General features: G+C 34.5%; 1 protein-coding gene across 2 annotated transcripts in view; it reads left to right on the forward strand.

The window, feature by feature from the left end:
- Positions 1-22080, forward strand: part of LRCH2 (leucine rich repeats and calponin homology domain containing 2) — a 44166-nt gene that overhangs the window by 14793 nt on the left and 7293 nt on the right. For both annotated transcript variants that reach the window (XM_068411929.1, XM_068411930.1), the window contains exons 2-14: positions 754-898; positions 3459-3585; positions 5627-5732; positions 5834-5970; positions 6190-6323; positions 7726-7813; positions 8874-8985; positions 9298-9395; positions 9487-9554; positions 10287-10391; positions 14888-14956; positions 17493-17541; positions 18680-18796. In XM_068411929.1, coding sequence (XP_068268030.1) covers positions 754-898; positions 3459-3585; positions 5627-5732; positions 5834-5970; positions 6190-6323; positions 7726-7813; positions 8874-8985; positions 9298-9395; positions 9487-9554; positions 10287-10391; positions 14888-14956; positions 17493-17541; positions 18680-18796 — 1355 coding nt within the window. The remainder of the gene's footprint in view (positions 1-753; positions 899-3458; positions 3586-5626; positions 5733-5833; positions 5971-6189; positions 6324-7725; positions 7814-8873; positions 8986-9297; positions 9396-9486; positions 9555-10286; positions 10392-14887; positions 14957-17492; positions 17542-18679; positions 18797-22080) is intronic.

Below are 22080 nucleotides of genomic sequence, written 5' to 3' on the forward strand. Positions count from 1 at the left end.
TTGCGTAATGCATTCATGCATTGTCAAGTTAACTCTAGTTCAAGTACGTTTCCGTTGTCAAAGATATCTCCTCTTTCTGCTCTTAGGCTAGGCTAAATTGCATCCTTATTTTTTATAGATAAATGCATTTGGCATTGGTTTTTGGGACTTTATTATCGTTTTAGCTGAGTTCTAAATGTGTAACTGGAGAATGTCTCAGTTACTGTGCTTACAGTAAGGAATATTTTTTAGTTGAGAATTGTAGTTCTTTAGCAAAATAAATATGTAAGGGTTTTTTTCAAACTTGGCTTTAGCACTGCAGATATTTTGTACGATGACAATAGATTCTAATGTAGCTGTCAAACAGGAAAAGTAATGTTTACTGGGTTTGTACCTTGACTTACTGTTGTGCCTAGAATTGGAGGGGAAAAAAACCTGACGGTTGCACAGAACAAAGACTGGTAGAGGAGGGACAATCATAATTTATATTCACTTGCATTTTAATGTTCTTAATTATGTAGTGGGTGATATATTTTTGCATTCCTGTCATTTTCCTATTTTCTGTTATAAGAGTATATGAAACAATAATCTTTTAGTATTTTAAGTGTCTTGTGTGTTAATTATATGCAGTAGCGTCTGGTAAAACTGAATTATTTTACACTTCTTGCAACACCTTATTTTTAGGAGCATGACAAGAATAACAGTGGGTACTTATATCTTCTCTTACTGCAGGGAAATTTTTTACTAAGAAAGGATTTTTTTTTTTTCTTCTAGATCTTTCAAAGAACAGATTTACTGAAATTCCTCCTGATGTCTGGCTGTTTGCACCACTGGAAACTTTAAATTTGTATCACAACTGCATCAAATCCATTCCAGAATCTATTAAAAACCTGCAAATGCTTACCTACCTTAACATTAGGTAAGTAATGCTTGTTATTTTTGGTCTTTATATAACTTACCTCATTGGAGAGTTATCATTCTACTTCATAAGGTCATTGAGTGCCCTTGTGCCCTCATTTTGCCTAGGTAAAAGTATTCTGTTGGTTGTTTGCCTTATTGATGTTTTAGGGCCAGCAGTTGTTGCTTCCTTTGTCGGAAGGAATTGACTGCGTTATGAAATTTCAGTCTGTAAATTATAGTAGCTGAGGATAAGGAGAGTTTACAAAGTTTTCTTTGTTTTTAGTGTTACGCAGACAGACAATGTTCAGAAACTACATGTGTAAAAATTTGCTGCTCTCAGGAGGGTAGATTACTCTGGCAGAAGGCCCTACTCACTTTGCACATTATTTACATCCATTGCTGTACTGCTGTTCTTAAAATTGGAAAACATATGGTTGGATCTTCTCAGAACAGGAGCTTAATATGAGCTCTGGAAGGAGAGGGAATCTAGAAGAACCCTCCTATAAAGAGCCAAGACCTTGTTTTCCACAATATTCCTTGTTTCTTACATTGACTACATCAAGTCCAAAACAGTCTTCTTAGCTAAGAGCTATTTAACATGTGAGATTTGTTTCCAGAATTTATTTTGAAAAAACTCTGTGAATTGATCCTTGGAAAAGACGAAAGTTAAAAAAAAAAAAACAAAACCCCACACCAACCAAACAAAACGAACCCCAAAGAACTAAACCACGAACTATGTCTCGAAATCTGCAAGTATCAGTACTTACAGTGATAATTTAAGAGTAGTCTGTTTTGTGGCAATTCTAGAGAGGATTAATGATATGATAAAACTGCAGTGTTTTCTGAAAGAGATTTGACCTAACTTTCTTCACAGAGCAGCAACAACCCATTTATCTTTTGATTGAATTCCATTCAATTATGAGGTGCTGAATATGATTCTTTACACAGAAATAAAGTGGCATGTAGTTCTAACTGGGTGTTGCATGTTACTTCAAGAGTCTGCTCTTCTAATCATCATTTGCCTTACTGTGCTTTGTCTTCATTTTTGTGTTAATGTCTGAGGACTGTTTTCACAATGCATGAACATGAGGACTACAGGAGTAGAAGAACAGGCTAAAATCCTGGCTTACTAGTTTCAATACTTTGTTACAGAAGAAAACCACATGGTCTCAAATTCTAATTTTGGATTCAGGTGACTGAAGAAATGTATTATGCAATTCATAGTAAAGTAGGCAGCTCTTTTAGAAAAAAAAAAGAGGCAACGAAACCGAACCATTTATTTAAATGATGCAGAGAATGACTGTTTCATTGCCCCATTTTTATAATCAGTTCAAAAAAGTTTACGTGCACATTATATTTTTGCCTCTTATGCTCTCCAACTAAAAAAGCCTGTCATATCTGCCTGAAATACAACATACAAAAAGAGACACTGCATAGCTACTTCCAAAACTTACTGTGTTGTTCACTTAGAATTAACAGAATAAATACATGACTTTTTATAAAGATACTGGTAGAAGTTTACTTTCATTTATGGTGTTAAAATTGCAGTACTTCTTTGAAGCTGAAATGTTTCAAGAACATACATTTATTTTTGTTGGTTTTGCAGCCCTATAAACAGTAGTCATGGAGAAAAATAATGTAAAAAGCTTTGGGTTTTTAAAATATGAAAACAGTGCTCTGATACATATTAATTAAACAGTAAAACTTCTGAGTTTTTCTTAATATAATGTGAACACAAATGTTAACACTTAAAAGGTTGGGTTTTGGTTTTTTTTTTAAATAAAACTTCTGGCCTCTACACAGTTCTACTTAAAGCAACAGAATTACTGAATTTTTTTACTTTAATGTATGAAAGGAATTGCTTTCATACTACATCTGAACAAGCTGGTTTTCCGATGGCTTTTTTAAATGTGCAAGTACCTTATTAGAAAAATTCTATGTATTTCTGGCAGTGGCAGTCTGCAGTTGGTAGTTTTTCCAATATGGATTTAAATCAAATTGTCAGTAACATTATATTTCTTGTGTACAAAGGAGACATACATGCATGCATTTGGAAAATGATATACACAAAATAAATTAATTTTAATTAAAAACATACTTTCCAGACTATTGCTCAGCAAAGTAATAAATAGATGTTAAGGGCTTTTTGTGATGGCTTGGGAGTGACATGACCACATGACGTGAGAAGCAACGGCCTCATAAAGTTCTGTTTTGCTGAGAACATGAACTTTATGTTGGTAGACTGTCAGATCAAGTGGTCCTTCTGAAGGTATCAGAAAGCAGAATAAAAGCAAACATCAAACACATTTCTTTTAACAGATTTCTCTGTACATTTTAGTGTTAGATTCAGTTATAGTATGTACTCAAGTGTCATGGGGGCCTAAAATTCGCATATCTGAGAAGCTTTATCTGGGAAGGATGATGGAGATTGTAGCTTAAGTTTAGATGAAATTGTAATAGGTACAGAATATCTTCTGGAATAAGAGGAAAAAATGTACAATGTTCATCTTAGACTCTCCATCAGGCTTAAAAGAAAGTTATAATCTAGCCTTGCTTCTCCACTTTTGCTTTCTTTCAAGTCGAAATCTTTTATCAACGTTGCCAAAATACCTGTTTGATCTTCCACTTAAAGTTCTGGTTGTCAGTAATAATAAGCTGGTCTCCATTCCAGAAGAAATTGGAAAGTTGAGAGATCTAATGGAGTTGGTAAGTACAATTGTGAACCATTTTACTAAGTAAACATAAATTATAAATGGTTTATTTACAGTATAAGAAAAACATAAATAATTTTTTATATATAGAACTAGAAAATGTAAATTCAGTTACTGCTTTTTCTTAGTGTTTGAGATCAAATTACACGTGTAATATATTGCAGAGTTTCAAAAATGGGATTAAAAACAAATCACTATGTTGGGTTAACTAAAGCTTAAAGGGTTCATAAATAAAATCGCTCTTCAGATTAATTTGAGTCCCTCACTTGTATATTTTTAAAAATGGTGATTTTTTTCTGTTTACCTTTGTTACAGTAATCATAATTCTATTTATTTTTCTTATATGTTATCAGGAATCTTATTTCCAGCTGAAGAGTTCTCTGTACTCTTATGCAAGTTATGCCGTTCAGTCATTGTTGTCTTGTTCTATGGTTTTGGGGTGGTTTTTTTTGTGTGCTTGTTTTTTTTTTTTCCATTTCTGCTATTCCTTTTTTTTGATTGGAGTGAATAGAATGATGTGTGATAGTCAGTTTATGTGCTTTGTCATCCATTACTTTCTCTATATTTCTTAATATTCTGGGCTTTTCTGATCCTTTATGTTAAACTCATATGTTTTGGCGAACTATGCACGATTATTCACTGACCTGGCACTTGGACTAGGTCTGATTTTTTTTTTTTCCTCTTTTTTTTTTTTTCCCCCTCTTCATTGCAAGCAATCCTTTTCCTGTTTCCAGAGTAGCTGGCTATGCCTTGGAAATTTCTTTTAACATGACCTAATTTCTGAATTATAAATCAACATTCTTTTTTAATTTACAAATAATATTGAGATATCCTGCATGTTTGTGAGGCTTTTCTAATAAGAAATTCTTTATGCTTACTTCAGTGTCATAGGATTTCAAGGTGGGATCACTCCTGTTGTTTACAGGAAGTGAATGTTTTTTTCAGAATTGCAGTTGTGGTATTTTTGGCTTACTCTTCAAAATTGTCAAACCTGGAATGTGTGCTTGATGACAGAGATTAAGGACATACTAGAGAGTTTCATTCCAGTACCTGTGTTATACCTGTTTAGAACATAAGTAATATATACGTTAAAAAAAAAAAAGTTAACAACTAAGCCACGTGCTAGAAAGATGCTTTTAGGAAGGGAATCACATCTTAAATCTGGTGATGTGGACAGAGAAGAACTTGCAATAGATACACAACAGTTGATCCCAAGCAGCCTGTGCTTTCAGACATCCAGCTATGTGCAGACATCGTGGTTGCCAGAAGCAGATGACCAGTGCCTAAGCTGAAGCTGTGGAGGTGTGTAGTGGAGAAGGAGGCTGGGTTTGTCCAGTTAAGGCCTGGCTTCTGGTTACTGACTCAGCTTGCCTTTAAAATCAGCTTCCAGTTTTTCATCAGATATAGGTATCTGTCATTGTTGCTAGTCTAGGAAGTTAGTCTCTGAAGTCAATTTTACTGAATCAGAAATAAAAAAGGTCTTATATCGTTGTGATTGTTGACTCAGTCTGGACTATGTAAATAAATGTTAAACTACTGACAGAAGTAGCTGTAGTCTGTGTTCGCTTGGTGCAGCTTTGTCACCCTCCGGTGCTTGTATCCAAAAAGTTGGTGAGCCTGATATTGCTCTTTGGAAATTTAGTTGCATGAATTGGTTCAAGGTTTTCTAAGGAAGAGGAATTTTTATAAAAGGAGCAGAACGCAAATCATTTGCCAGCAATAGCACAAGAAGTTTTTTAACTGATGTGGGAACTACACCAGGAACTCCTGATTCTTGGGCTACAGTTTTAATCTCAGAACCAGTCTTTCATTATTCCTTGGTTTAACTTTTTAAATTGAGTTTCTGAAACATGAATCACTAAATACTGAAGAAGCAGCAAGATCTGTTATGGTACTTCTTCCTTTTGCAGAAAAAGCAAGAAAGATAGGATTTCTTTTTTTTTCATAGTATGCTTTATAGTAGTTTTGATAGCAGTTTTCCTTTACTTAATTTCATTTAAGAGGTTCAGTTAATTTAGTTATTATATCTTTCTTAGGATATTAGCTGCAATGAACTCCAGGTTCTTCCCCAGCAGATAGGAAAATTGCAGTCACTTAAAGAATTAAACATAAGAAGAAATAATCTCCATATGTTGCCAGATGGTAAGCTACTAGTCTTCATTTCTTTGATGTGGGTAAATTAGGTAGTGTTAAGAAGATACCTGATTCTTCTCTTTTTTTTTTTTTTGTCTACCCCGATACAGAATTAGGAGACCTTCCCTTGGTAAAACTGGATTTTTCTTGTAATAAAATTACAGAAATTCCTATTTGTTACAGAAAGTTACGTCACTTACAAGTTATAGTTTTGGATAACAATCCAATGCAGATACCACCAGCACAGGTTAGTATTAAAGCATTCTAGTTCATCAATTTGCATTAGGATCTTAAGAAAGAGGAAGGTGTTCTAAGTTATACCAATCAGGTTTTCATTTTTTTAGCTGCATTTCTCCTACTGGGAAGTTGTGGGTACAAACTCAGTGTCGAAAGTATTTGTTGGGGTGCATTTTCAAAAGACATGCTATGTAATTAAGAATTTTTTTGTTCATTTGCTTCCCAACAGATATGTTTAAAGGGTAAAGTACATATATTTAAATTCCTCAGCATTCAGGCATGCCTCAGAATAGATAAAAAACCAGATTCTTTGGATCTTCCGTCATTAGGTAAACGAATCCCCTCCCAGCCACTCACAGACAGGTGAGTAGTGAGGTTTTTGTTTTATTTTACTTTAGCATTTGCTATGAAGTTATCTGTTTATAGATAATAGCTGTAATTTCAGTACTTTAATTGTTCTTTATTTAGGAGACCTTAGAAAATAAATACTATGACATGTTACTGGGAGCTTAATTGGCTCATCTGAGTTGAAAAATTTTCGTTGTACTTGATAAAGATTTGGAGATCAGAACAAAGATGTATTTTAAATTTATTTATTGGAAAACTCAGCTATTTATTTCCCTATCAGATATGTCAAAACAATAGATGAGAAGTTCCCATAAATGTCTTGAATATCAAGTTAGTTTGTTGAAAAGTCTGCCTCCCATGTATATATTAAGGGAAACTAACTTAAACATCAATGGAATACCATGGATTTTTTATTAGATTACTCAAGGTCAAAAGTGCAGAATATTTTGTTGGACTTCTGTACTGAGTACCTCTTGAGTAATTAAATGGGAATATTTTTGTCTTTTCTGTTGTCAGTTGGCTTGCCATTGAAAACCATATGGAAGAATACTATTTTTGCCTATTTTCTCAAAATGTCATGTGCAGCTTGTTCCTTTCTGTGTTCAAGGGTGAAGGAAAGATGAAGGTTATGAATAAAGCTTACACAGAACCATCTGAACTATCAGATTCAGTCCATGGTCTTGGTCTCGGGCACCTGTGCTACAGGGAAATAGTCCATGGTGTCTGTAGATAGCTTCTAAATGCTCCTAAAAACTGCGGTCCACAACTGCTCCCCAAAAGCCTCCACTGAGGTTAAGGCCTGTACTAAAATGTATTGCAAAGGAACAGGTCATGAGTATTACCACTGTACATCACATCTGTAGGAGCGAGAACTTGTTTAATTAAACCTTCCAGATAATCTTATGATGTAAACCAAGCTCCAGTGCACAGTTGGAAAACAATATCCTGCTGATGCTGCCAATTCTATGTCTTCAGAAGGCATAAATTTGGAGGAAATATTTCACAGATAGGCAGAGTTAAACCATTATAATATGACAGTCTATTAGGGAATATATATTTGCCGCTAGAAGAAAACCATGTCTGCCAATAGGAATTGCAGTTCTTCAGAGGAAGCCTTCTTTCCTGAAGACTGGTGTTTTTGAATGAAATAGAACAATTCTAAAATGATCCAGAGAGCGTACCGTAATTGGTTGTTTCCACTTTAAATTTGCTTTGACATTTTTTACTTGAACAACTTGTGTAGGAGATTAAGAATTTTTTCTCTGCATATGGAGAATTGCGCAAAAATTCTGTATCAGCAACTGTAGATGAGTTTAGAGAACATATTTTTAGAAGGATGTTTATTTTCTTTTAGAGAAGTGAAACTACTGTTTCTTTCATTCCTGTATTTTTTTGTGTGTTGTTTTTCTTAATGTAGCATGGAAGACTTTTATCCCAATAAAAATCATGGACCAGACTCTGGCATCGGAAGTGATAATGGGGATAAAAGGTTGTCGACAACAGAAGTGAGTATTTTTCACTGCTGAATTTGTGCAATTTTTGTTTTTATGAATTTTTTTCCGTTGTATTTTTTATCATTTGAGAAATACTTAAACTAAGTTGCATTTAACATTCTTTGAATATCTGTACGGTCAAGTTTAAACCATTAGTCTGCCAGTATCAGAGACAAATTATTTACATATTGCCTTGACTTTTCTGGTTGAGGTTCATTCCAGTCCAAATTTCATACATTTTAAAACTGAATTCTGACCTAAGGAATTGTTTGGATCTTTTAATGTGTGAAGTGTATAATCATTTTCTACACAAAGGGCAAAATGTATTTGAAACTTTCTTTTGTTATTAATGAAATGAATGTACTTAAGAAAATGGAAGTTTATCTGGACTAAACTTGAGTGTTGTATATGTGAGTAATCCTCATTCTTGTTTAAATTTTAATAAACTTCTAAGTGATTTGCTAAGTTTAGAGCGATGAACAAAAATCCCCACAAGTTATCTCTGTATTTGTAGAAATCTAGATAAAGGAGCTGTAATTAATAACAGTGATATCAAAGCTGAATAGTGTAGAACAAAAGATTTGTTGAAACTTAGAAAAGTATTACAAATGCAGAGTGATTGTTAGTGGGAAAACTGTAGACCAAGGAGTATTACTAGTTGGGGTTTTTTTAAAGAAAATTCCAAATCATTAAAAGTAAAGCTGTGATCTTTTTCTTAGTGGTGTAACAAGGATCAAAGTAGTTGGAGGCTTTAGATAAGAAAGTACCTAAGGACAGTTTTCTTAGGGCTGGACTGGACCTCTTTGAACAAAATACAGTGTTTCAGTATTACATTACATACTGGACAGTTGTCTGTCACTCCCTAAACAGTGATTCTCTTAAACCCCCTTCCAACCCACCTCAAAAAACTCCACCCACAAAATAAACCCACCTGAATTGATGTTATTTTATCTGTCCTGGGAGCCATTGCTTATGATAGGGTCAGTTAGACTATAATTTGTGACTTCTTAGCAAATCATGTAATAATATAATTTATAAGTAAGTTCTGTACTAAATGTGACTGTCTTTGCAGCCATCTGATGATGATACAATCAGCCTTCACTCCCAGGTATCAGAATCAACAAGGGATCAGACATTAAAGAATGACAATCATGTAATGGGAAATAAACTCGATCCACAGAAAGGTAATATCTGTTGTGCATCTGTCATTTTAGGTAATGTACTTTTGTTTAGGTAATCTAATATAAGAAAATTGCACAAAGTTATATGATCACATGTTGGCATTGTATTTTCATCATTTCAGAAAATAATGTAATAATCACAAATAGACAAGGCCAGAAAGAAAGGAAAAAGATTATTTCTAGCTCAAGAGACATTATTTCATTGTTTTATCTTTGTCTGGCATTTTTCATAAGTAATTCTCTCTCTCGGGAATAACATTTGGTTGAGAGAACTGTTTAATATAATATTTTCCATTTTTCATCAATCCTCACTAGACCAGGAGGTGTATGATTACATTGATCCAAATGCAGAAGAGGGACCTGTTCCTGAGCAAGGCGATGTACAGATTGGACCGTTGCTGTCTTATATCAAGGTAGCATAGCCTGACAAAAGAAAAACTGTGCAGTAGGCTTGGGTTGTTTTTTTTTAATTCAAGTCTAAGTTTATTTTTCATTCTGTGTAAGGAACGGGGAAAACATCCTGAGAAATCCCAGAAAATAGAACAGAATGAGGATTGGGGAGGTGAAAAAAGGTAAATCTTCTTGATCTTTTTTGGGAAGATTTTACTGACAGTGGGGGGGAAAGGGTGGTTTTGTTTTAAGCTCCTTGCATACAGAGGAAAGAAATCTCATATTCATAGAATCATAGAATGGTCTGGGTTGGAAGGGACCTTAAAGATCATCTAGTTCCAACCCCCTGCCACAGGCAGGGACGCCTTTCCACTAGACCAGGTTGCTCAAAGCCCCATCCAGCCTGGCCTTAAACACTGCCAGGGAGGGGGCAGCCACAGCTTCTCTGGGCAACCTGTGCCAGTGTCTCACTACCCTCACAATAAAGAATTTCTTCCCAATATCTATTCTAAATCTACCCTCTTTTGGTTTAAAACCATTCCCCCTCGTCCTGTCACTACATGCGCTTGTAAAAAGCCCCTCTCCCGCTTTCCTGTAGGCCCCCTTCAGGTACTGGAAGGCTGCTATGAGGTCTCCCCGGAGCCGCCTCTTCTCCAGGCTGAACAGCCCCAACTCTCTCAGCCTGTCTTCATAGGAGAGGTGCTCCAGCCCTCTGATCATCTTCGTGGCCCTCCTCTGGACTCACTCCAACAGCTCTATGTCCTTCGTATGTTGGGGGCCCCAACACAGAGTGCTCCTTCTTGGACTGAAAATAAGCTTATAGGGAGTGCTTCTTACTTATTGTCCAATAATGTAGCCATTTCTATGTCTTGCTTTACTGAAGTCAGGCAAGTCACTAATGTTTAATTTTTCAGACTTCAGAAAGAACAGCTGCTGGCTGAAGATGATGATGAGCTCAAAGAAGTGACTGACTTGAGAAAAATAGCAGCTCAGTTACTGCAGCAAGAACAAAAACACAGGTATTACAATATTAGTTAAGATAACTTGTGTTACAATTAATTTATTCTTTAACCTGCCTTATACCCAAAAGCTCTTGACACCTTATCATTTTGAGAACAGTTTTGTCCAGTTGTAAAACAAAGTGACAGACTCTTGCAGGATACCTGTCCTATGATTCTTTTCATAAATTTGCAGTGTAGAGAAGCAGTGATATGCCACTACGGAGAGGAAGAGATGAATGTGAAAGTCTCTTGAGTTCCTGGTTTGATGTATATTAACTTTTTTTATTGTTTTCTTTTTTTTTTTTAAAGCAATATACTTAAGTAGGCACGTTTAATGCTCATATAGGTAGATTATTGATAACATGTTAAAATTACTTTGTCTTAGTTTATATGAGTTATGAAACCTGCATACAGTTTGTTTGTGACTTGTTATTTTTATTCAAATACAAGGTAATTTAGGTGGTACTTCCTCCATTCAGTCTGATGTGAGATGCAAATTTCCTATGGACTGAGGAGAAATTCATTCAAACATTATTCTGTCAAATGACAGAGCGTATATATAAATATATATAAAAATAAATAATTTGAACAGTGTAAGTTCATCCTGATGAACTGCCTGACTTTCTCCACTTCATGTTGGACATCACAACAGAATGATTCTTGAAAAGGAGCTGTAGAACAAGCAGCAGATTAAAGGAATATAATAGAACAAGTTAACAACTGTGTAAAAGGAAGAGCAGGAAGGAATACCTGGAGTTGCATAGGATATCGGCAGGCTAGGGTAGGAACTGTGTTCTCTCTGTTTCCTTTACCAAGCAGGCAAATAACCAGTGAGGTACTTTGAGAGTAAGCTCTTTCCTGAAAGGTAAAAGTTGTAGTTAATAGTAGTTCATTAACTAAAATAGTTCATTACAGTCATTCATTATCCCACAGTAATGGATTTAACTTCATACCAGCTTAAATACTATTTTTGTTTCTGTGTGAATTTCTGTCTAATGATGACATTTTGTGCTGTTTTTCTTTTAAGGTAGTTGAAATACACATGAAGTCCTTAGACAAATTGATATCCTGATACTATGAATTGCAGACCTTTAAAAATTCACCAGCATTTTATATTAGTTAAATATAATAGCAGTGGTGTGTGTGGGGAAAAGATAAAAATAGGTTTTACTTACAACTCCATGCAGTGTATTTAAGAATTGGTTGTTCACACTGGGAAGGGAAAAATAAGAATGAAATCTTAGTGCTAATACATTCTTATTACCAAAGTATTGCAAAAAAGACTAAGAATGCTAATTTTTTTCTTGTATTAATTTATTAATAAAGAGAGAATAAGTGTGTTTTTCTTATATTAGGTTTTTATGGTGGTTATTTATATTGCATGTGGGTCTTGTTTGATTAGTTTTAGTACTTGCTGGTTATCTAATCATTTGAAATACCAAGCCACTCCTCTTCTGAAGTACTGCAACTTAAATTTTACTCGTCATATGTTGTTGTATCTTAATGCAGTAATCTTGCTAATGGTTCTGCTTTGCTCTTGAATTGTTCAGACATATGCAGTCTTACTAGTTGTTAACTTTTAATTCTTAGTTTAGCATTTATATTTTAAAGCTTGCTTGTGGTCTTTAAGTACATGGGGGAAGAATCACCTCTGATATAAAATTTAGCCCTGATTTTGAATCTAGTTTTGTGAATTTATAATTTCTTGCCATAAACACCGATAAGAATAATATTTAGAATTTTAGTGAAGATACTTCTGTGTTTATTTGTGGAAAATATGTTCAATCTGAGTAAACAGAATCCTCAGAAAAGTAAGCATGATGAAATAATTTCTTACTAATCGTATTCCTGTTTGTGCAGAGTGGTTTTTTTTAAATATTATGCAGTCTCTTTTCTTTTTGCTTGCTATGCTAATGACTTCCCTGTCCTCTCCCATCAACCTGTCCTGCTTCCGTCTTTGGCTTTGGTGTACATGAAATGTGAATACAGACGAAGGCCATTAAGCTATAGGACTTCATTCAGTGAAAAACTCTTCCAGAGGACAAGGGCGGCAGGACGTGCATCAAGGTATAAAGTTTGTGGAGCTTCAGATTTCCAGAGTTAAAATGTGGAGAAAAGAAACGTTTTTGGCCATTTCTTGAACAAAAACAGAATAAAGGGATTGGCTAAGTTAGCCTAAGATATTTTGTTATGAGAAATAGATTGCAATGCATTTATGGTTCTTTAAATAACAAGTGTCTTATGCAAGTTCTTATTTAGTGATTTAGTATGACCATCAGTAAGTCATTGGCCTGATAATTGGTCTATCTAATAAAAAAAAGTTTTGGATTTAATGAGTTGTAGTATGAATGAAAACAGTTGCTGGAGTCTTTGCACCATTAACACCACACTTAAAAGAGCATGATTTCTGAATATGAGCTGCTTGTACTTTCATTTTGCATACTCAGTTTTGCATCGTATTTCCTGGAAGACAGCTCTTAACATGACTACAGTGATTTTCACCCTCCGCTCTCTTTTGGCTGAAGAAATTATTTTGCCATGAATTCCTTAGTCTGCAATTAAGTGAATTCAGATTAATTTTCTTCACCATTTTCTTTAACTAAAAACTTTCAAGTTCCTCATTCTGCAGGAAATTTAGATTTCTCTGACTAGACTAGTAACTGCAAACCTCACAGATACTAAAATTGCTGTTACTTCCCCATCAATATTCTTCAAATTCTAAACAGGAAGTTTCTGAAATGATTGTGTGTGTTTTTATTTTACAAAGTATAAAAATATACTTTGTTTATAATAAACTCAAACATCAATTATATACATGTTTCATAGAAACTGCATAGCTGAAAAGTGTGTGTATATATATATATGTTTGAATTAGCTTAAATACTTTTTTCTTACATTTCATATAATGAGTATAAAAAAGAAATAGCCTGTGTTACATAGAATCATTGAATTTACACTGATAATGTCACTTGGTGCAAGTGTTGCATCAAACTGTTTAGGTGACTCAAATTTCTGTTTTTTTTTAAGGTCATTCTATTGTAATGGCCACATCTTGCTACAAAGTCTCTCTGAATTTGTTATTGCTTTCAGTGGAAGACATGAGGCTAATTTAAATGGGAATTCTCTCTAAAAATTAATGACTTTAAAATAGCATGTTTATATTATGGATTGGTAACCTATGCTCTGAATATTAATTTTTTGTAACACTTTTTTCAGGCTATAGTATAATTTAATTCTGGAATGCATCCTCAAAGTTAAGTTTCTGAAGACAAAATGTAGGGAGCAGATGCTGCAGACTGTGAATGCTGCAGACTGTTGGTTTACAGGCTTAACTTCTCATAATCCCATCAAATTGAGGTTTACACAGTGAAAGATTTAAACTACAAATGAGATTACTGAGCTCAAAGTTATCACAACAATCAGAGAAGTCTGATTGAAAATCATCAGCCATTTAAAGTTAATGGTTGTACTGCCCTATATAATGAAATATAATATATAAATATATTTATAAATATAAATTTATAATATATAAATTTATAAATATATTTATAAATATAAAAAGATGCCTACTGTTTTACTTTCTTCCATTGAATAGTTGATGTTCTTCTAATTCTTAATACATTCTAGTTCTCTACATAATTCAGTGTAAATAGACTTTGATCATAGTTCTGCACATTAAGTCAGTGTCAAAGTGTAGTATTACTACCTCCCAGAATTCAGAATTAATCATTCTTGTTACTGTTCAACATGACACTTATTTGAAAACTTTTCATTTTAAGTGTTACTGATTGCTTTATTTTTAACACTTTAAACATCCATATCTTCTTTTTGTGTGTGCACGTGTGGTACGTATTTGTTCCAGATGAAAAAATACTTCTGGATCTCTATGTAAGTTTAGGCTTTTTTGAATGTTTACTGTTTAGAAAAATGGAATTTCCATTGGTTCATTTGTGCGTGAGCCTCTTCGTTTAGTTCTTAGCCTGTGTTTCTCCATTTTCCACCTCTCCTTTTTCCTACATTTCCTTTGCACTTGCAGTGTTTCTTACTCAGCTGCCTTCTTACCTGCTCCTGCTGACTGACTTACTGTGCTCAATCTGTGTATCATTTCTTGTCTGCTTTAGGCTGACTATCTTCTGTCTTCTAGTTTTAGTGAACAGTGGTGCCTTTTGTGTTGAGAGCAGCATAAATTTACACAAGTGTGAGATCCATTGAAATAGTATGTATTTAGGGAGAAAAATAAAAGGAGACTTCATTTTGGTTTGAATTATCAAGTTTTACTTAAAATTCAGAACTTGAAATATTTCAAGAGCTGGAAACAATATTGTTGACTTAAGTGGAAGCAGGATTGGGCTTGGATTTCATATGTGTACACATATTCTAATTTTATGGAAAATGTCACCTTAATGTTCAAAACTTTTTATTTACAGGAAATGCTACGCAGTGAAAGTAACATATTCTAAGGAAAATGCTTAATTACAAAGCTGTAGAATAAATATGTATTTTTTTCTTTCTAGGCTTCTTAATCATTCCGTTTCAGTAAGCACAAGGAACAGGCCAAAGCAGCCAATGGAATCTGAAAAATGGTATCGATATACTTAAATGTATCACAGCTTTCAATGTTTTATTAATTTAATTTTGATATTTATTTTGGGTCACTACTGCCATCTTCTGTCATAATGTTTTTAGCTCAGGATGAAATAGAAGCTACACAAATAATCTGTTCTTGAGCTTCTTTCAGATTAAAAAAAAAAATCTGTTCTTTTGAACCTTTAGGAAAGTTGATGTCATCCAGAAACTAATTTGTGGGTCTGATTATGGCAGCAATTCCAAGTGCCTAAAGATAAGCATTCAGTGGTGTTTTAGTCATCCAGTTCCAGTCCAGAAGGTCATGTCTCCCATAGGTAACAGTCCTGTGCAGATGTGTTAGATCCCGTGTTACATAAACTGCACTGTAGCTGTGCTTAGGCATCTAAATTTTCCTTCCTCGCAGTCGTTCTGTGCTCTTAAGAGCTGTTGGAAAAATGTTGCTGGGAGTTCAGTCTGCAAAACCTTTACTGCTTGGGGAGGATGTGTCAATGAGGAATCCATTGTTTGCAGGAGCTGTACTCTTATGTTCTTTCTTTAAATTAAAAAAAGCCACCACAAACCAGCAACAAAAAAAAAATACCCAGTGCATTGTCTTTAGGAAATTGAGAAATCACAGCTTCCAATTTCTGACTACATGAGTGAGAGAGAACTTGGCAAGTTTTCAGCCCTCCCTCCCTTAAGGAATCGTAGATCATTTCTTTTAATCAGTTTGGTCAAGAAATAATCTATTTTAATTTTTAAACTAAGGAAGGAGAGCTTACTGGCAACCTCCTAATGAGAACTCCATTTGAACGGTGGTTTTTGATATTTTTTTTGCTCGCCCCATAGTCTTGTAACATGCCTGCCTTCAAAAGAATCTGTATCTGCTTGTGTCCAGACCCTAGTTTGGCTGTGAATCTGAGACATGAAAGCCATAACTGCTGTTGGTGTTTGTAGAGAGCACTGGGGGTGGTGACAGCTCTTTATGGTTCCCTGCAGTTCAGGTACACATTAGAATAGCATTTACTTGAAGAGAAAAGGGACACAGTGTAGGTATTTCAGTGTGATATGTCCTGGTTTTGCTATCTTCTCTTTCATTGGTATCTGTGGTGTTAAAGAGCTAGTTGCACACATGTCCTGTGGCTATATGAACCATGCTGCAACTATTGTTTTGCATTTGGAACTTTCCAGTCCTTGGTTACTTCACCTATAGTTTCTGTTCTTTGGGATGCTGTCACCTGTTGTCGTGTACAGCTATGTTAGGTCTTCATATTACAGGGCAATCCAGGAAAGGTTACATTTACCTTTCCCCGTTTTGTTAATGAAACAAACAGTTCTGAGACTTCAAAACAAAACAAACCCAATAAACAAAAAAACACCCCTCAAAACCCCCAGCCACCCCCCCCACCCCCTTAGTTTTGAGATGTGCACACAAGATAAGGACGATGTTGCAGGCTATTTGTTGTTTTATTGCACTGGTATATAGGAACCCAAATCACACACTGCATGAGGAACATACAAAGGGAGTAGAAAGACTTGTCATGTCACTAAAGAATTTACACTTATAGAACATGTCGTAGTTAATAGAGATGTATGTATCAACAGCAAAACTCAATTTTTTTATTGCAGCAGTTCCTACAATTCTCAACTGGATTGCCTGTCAAGCTGTTGGACGTGATTCAGACAAATTTCCTATGCCTAACAGCTTTAAAAAGTAGATTGGTTTTAGGCAAACAGAAAGACAAAGGAAGGAAAAGGAATACAAAGTAGCAGAAGCTAAGTGCCTAGTTGCATTCCCTTTAGGGTTTATTATAAATGCTCATGGTGTTATATCCTTCTTGCATTCAATCCCCAGCTGCTAGCCTTCTGGTGTATTGCACAGCTTCTAAGCCAGCTGTCAGAATATGAATGAAATGGTTGCTGATAAGATGATAGAAGTGAATTTCACAGAAAGATTTAGAAAGAAAAATTTGAAGTGACATGAAATCTAAACATTTTTATTTTCCTGAGAACTTTCAATAATGTCAGGCAGTCCATGTTCCAGAAAGTATTTTTTGAGATTTTGCAGTTTCAATGTCCCATCTTAAAATGTTTTTCCCTTCTCTGTTAGTATAAGCTTCTACTTTGCTGTGTAGAGCTGACAGTGAAATGAAGCATGTGAGTCTTCCAGAAGTTTAAGAATAGGTGTTTTGTCAGCTTTGAAAGAAGTGTTTCGTTGGTTGCTTTGAGAAATAAAACAATGAAGGTGCATTAGTAATTTCTAAAGATCAACATGCTTAATTAAAAGCTTGATCTGAATAAAGTACTGTAGTGTGGAAGGCCCATTGTCAGTGTATGGTAAATGAGAGTGAAATATGATTTGAGATTTTAATCAAATGGTCATACTTTTTAGCCATGTTGTGACATCCTTAGACAGCCAAAAATACTGTAGTGCTGCAGAGAAGCTGCTTTTTAAGTGTTCACTTTTTTTGATATTTTAAAGTAACTTGTTTTTAAAGTACACAAAAAATAAGATGTAGTAAATTTCATAGTGCCTCTCATCTTAATTTCTAGTGTCTCAACAGATGAAGTGAATTGCCCAGTGTCCCCATACAGCTGGCAGGTAAATACCCAAATGTAAATGTGATGACTTCATATTTGAGTGATATTTTTTTTTTTTTTTTAGTTTGTTTTGGTTTTGTATTTCTGTCAGAAAACTTTTATACATCCATATGGTTGCTTACACACATAGTTATTGTATGTATGTAATTGTGGAAAATATAAAACCTTTCAAGAACTTATGCTTCAAGATAATTTGGCTTGTATATAATGGAGACCTTTTAAGAGCATATGATACTAGCTTTAAGATCTTGAAACAAATGAAACATAAGTTTTACTTACTTGGTGTTCGTATTTCTTTACATATAAATTTTATTGCCTCACCATAATGTTCTCTTTTTATTTTCATTTCTAAATGGTTTGAATTATGTAGGCCTTCCATTCCCCATACCTCACCGAGAAGCTTGCATGATATGATAAAATTGCAGTGAAACTGTAGAGTGTACTTTTAAAATTATTTTAGATTTTAATCCGTCAGGTATTTACAATTGCTTTAAATGGCCTGGTATTTTAATATGAAGAAATAGTTGGAAATGTAGTTTTAGCATTATTATGAAATGGTCCCTTCAGATTGTCTGCTTTCAGTTTTCATAAAATAGACATATTCATACATTTTCATTGTTATTTTAAGAATAAATTACTTCTCTTCAGAATATGTTGCATAATGCAATACTTTGAAAGAGATTTCTTTTACAGTTAATTGATGTGTATAATCTTTTAGATAGGAACAGCAGACAAATACTTAGATTTATTGTAGCCATCCTTTTCCTGTGCAATGAATATTGAGATTGAGAAATTAGATATGCTAGTGGCTAACCACACTTCTGGTTTTTTTGAAGTTATTTATGGCAGCCTTAGGTGGCTTCCTAACATACCTGCAAAAACTAGGTTCAGTGCAGAAAAGGGTGTTATTTTCTTAAGAATTATTTCATAAATTCTTTTTCTTCTGTGAAGTGTTTTCAAATTTGAAAGGAAATACATAATTTCTACGAGAATTACCATTAAGACTGATAACACTTTCATGTCGTAAAGCTAGATTATGAGAGAGGCAAACAATTCATAATTATAGTTCATAATAATTTATGTTACTGCACATGAGTTATAGTTAACTTTTCACGTAAAAATATTTCTGAACCTTATAGCCCCTGGAAAACCAGAAGGATTCAGTGGATGAGCAGCACTGGCCAGAAACACAGCCAGTGATTTGGCAGAATGAAGAAAGGAGGAGAAGTAAACAAATTAGAAAAGAATATTTCAAGGTAATGGGGGAGAGTGTGGGTGGGTGACACTTCTTTAATGAGAGTAGGAGAAATATTCTAACTAGGTAAAGGTAAGAAAACATCAAAGGCTGTCATGCTTTTAACTTTGCATGTAACCTGTAATTTTTTATTTGGCTCTTTTGAGTTAAATAATATATATGTATGTATTTAGGGTAATGTGAGAGTGCAGGAAAATCAGGAGGAAAAAATCAGCCAAAGACTTTGTTTATCCTTTAAATAAAAGGAAATAATTTACAGTTGTCTTCTGGTAAAGCCAGAAACTAATCTTCAGTCATAGGTCCTTCCCTATCCATTTTGAGAGATTTTTTTTTTGTAGTGCAAGGAAAATATACATTACCTTTTTGTGCAGCGTGGTTATAAGAATAATTTATGCATTTTGGTTCTCACTGCATTAGTTTGCATTTTAGAGAGGAAATTTCTCTGTATTACTCTGCTGCTGTAGTGTGTCCCATTGATCACCAGATGTCAGTGTCTGCGTAGTGCAGAACAGCTACAAAGTTACAGCAGCATTAGATAAAATTTGTTTTGGGGTATAGTAGAGAAATACGAGAATTCTGACCAGTGCTAGGTTGAGGTAAAATTAAATTTGTCACTTATGAAGTTAGTGTCTTGGGTCTTTTGCCATCAAACATCTTTGTGAAATGCTAGGGAACTTCAAAGAAATTAAATTCTAGGAAAAAATAGAGCATGCCATACAGCTCAGATACGTTCTTGTGATTACAGAAGCTATTAATTTTTTGTCCTGAAGAGTATATGGAGTTGTATCCTAACCTGAATTCTGTTGACCTCTTTCCATAATTTTCATCCCAAAATTAATTTTGCCTTGCAGCCTTTGAGGGGAAGGAGAGAAACTTCTAAGTAAAACAGAATTCAGTCATTTGACTCCTTAAAAAGCTGTGCTATCAATACAGAAGACCTGTGTTAGTGATTCCTCATAACTAAAGGACATCTTTAAATGCTAATACAGATTTCAGTTTTGAGCTCTGTGATGAAAGCAGATACCTGAAATCACATTACATACAGCTATAGACACGTCTCAAAAGTGAATTAAGGAGGCTGTACCAGTAACAAAAAATATTTTATCACTGATAGTTTTGTTTGCAAAAACAAGGCAATAAATGAGTGAAACGAAGTCTGTCTTCCATGGCAAACTGGGAAAAAAAAAAAAAATAGGTACCACTACTGTTCTGAGAAACCAGTGAAAATACAGTTCACACCGTGTCCATGATTCTTGACAAAAAAGCTCCTTGAATAATCATATCTGTACCGCTAAACATTAATATCTTAAGAATACATGCCAAATTACTGCAATGGGCATCATTAGAACAGGGAAAATTTACTTTGATCAGCATCTGGAAGTATAGAGCATCCTTGTTATACATATGATATATTTTTACTGTGCAATTGTACTGTGCAGCAGAAGGGTAGGAAAATGCCTGTGTGAATCAGAACTCCTTTTCTTATGGCATTGCACTGAGTCTTGCTGGAACCTGAAATCTTTGTTGCATTAAATATGTAAAAAGAATCTTACCACTGAAGACAATTTTATCAACCAAAATGCATTTTTTTTTTCCCCCCTGCCATAGTTTGTAGTTATTTTGGGTTCTAGCTACATCCAAGCTGAAATTCTTGTTAGCATATCCACAGTGGAAAATAATTACTACGTGCTAGCTTTGATATGGTTGATTGTGGTGGAAAAAACATGAACAGAGAACTGGCCAAAGGCCTGTGTAAACAGAAGTCAGCAGCAGAGGTGTGCAGGGCATAGAAAATTAGGCTTTGCCTTATCAGCTGCCAAAGTAATATATTCTCTTGTACTGCAAACATACAGGAAATAAACCCAAGAGGAGAAATGTCCAGTTATGGATATATGTAATAGGTCTCTATCTGACCCCAGAACTACTTGTACTCTGTGCATAGTTTAAAAAAAAAAAAACCAACCAGCAAAACAAACAAAAATCCACACCCCCCTCAAAACAATCAAACAAAACCACCAAAACCTTCAAAAAAAACCCCAAAATAACAAAAGAATCCCACAAATCAACAACTGACACTTTATTCCGTCACTCTTCAAAAGACATGTTTAATTTGCACAGAAAATGAATGGCAGTAGGATAGCTAACAAAGGCTATGTGTGTCCTAGACTTCAGTTTTCAAGAGAGAGGCTGTTCACAATTGTTGTCAGCATTGTTCAGCATGTAGTTCAAAAGCTGTTGAAAATTCAACTCTCTAAAGCTGTTCACTTTTACAGTCCAATATTGCTCTGTTGTAACTTTGAAGAAGACAAGCATCTTCTATGCATACCTAATAAATAACAATTTTCTATAGCAGAGCCATGTAAGTTTGTGTGTTTATTTAATATTAAAGAACATAGTTTCAAGGCACATTTTTCTTCCTTTTTAAAAAATTCTTCTAAAACCTGTATGTACCCCTAAAGGTCAGATCTTTGAAGGAGCACCATCCTTTTAGTTCCAAAGTTAGTCTCTTAGTTTAGCCCGTTCTGTGTGTTATATCATAAAGATGGGTAAGCTGGCCATATACGTACAACGCGTTTATCAATTTTGTGGTGATGGATCTTTTTAATTCTAGCTGCATGGATTTTTCCTGGTTTTTTGTACGCATGCTCTGCAGACGATGAAATACACTTATTTTCTGAAGTACTGCTTTTGTATATTTCTTCCTTCAATCCCTCCTTCATTTCCTACACTTTTAGGATAATCAAGAAGTGGAATAGTGATGAAGGCAGTGCACAACAAATCAGACGGACCTGTGGAAAAAGTGCTGGTCTTAGATAAAAGGATATGATCAGACTTTGAAGTTGCAAAGGAAATATTGATTTTTAATTTTTTTTTTTTTTTACAGTGCTGAGTCAATCTCTCAAAATGCAAGCAATCTTAGTTACATAACAAAACATGTTGTAAAAGTAACTTTCATGGGTTGCATAAATTTTTCTAACAAATAATGCTTCAGAGTAGCAGTTGTTAAGATCTTTTCATTTGGATCAACTGTCATATGCAGTCAGAGTTCACATTATGAAAGTATTTAGTTTTAAAACGCTATTATCCTCTCATCAACATAACAAACATCTTGACTAGCCTAGGAACTAGATGTTCCTTTTCTATTTTGTTTCTTTTTTTCTCCTTTGATTCTGTAACATGTTTTTTTTTTCTCAGCAGCTTCACCACTAATAAGTAACATGTGAGTGTTATCAAGCCATTTAGTTCAAATGAAAACCATACTTCCATTTTAAAGTAATAATTGTG

Source organism: Nyctibius grandis, chromosome 13, assembly GCF_013368605.1.
Source record: "Nyctibius grandis isolate bNycGra1 chromosome 13, bNycGra1.pri, whole genome shotgun sequence".
In the NCBI taxonomy this organism is placed as follows: Eukaryota; Metazoa; Chordata; class Aves; order Nyctibiiformes; family Nyctibiidae; genus Nyctibius; species Nyctibius grandis.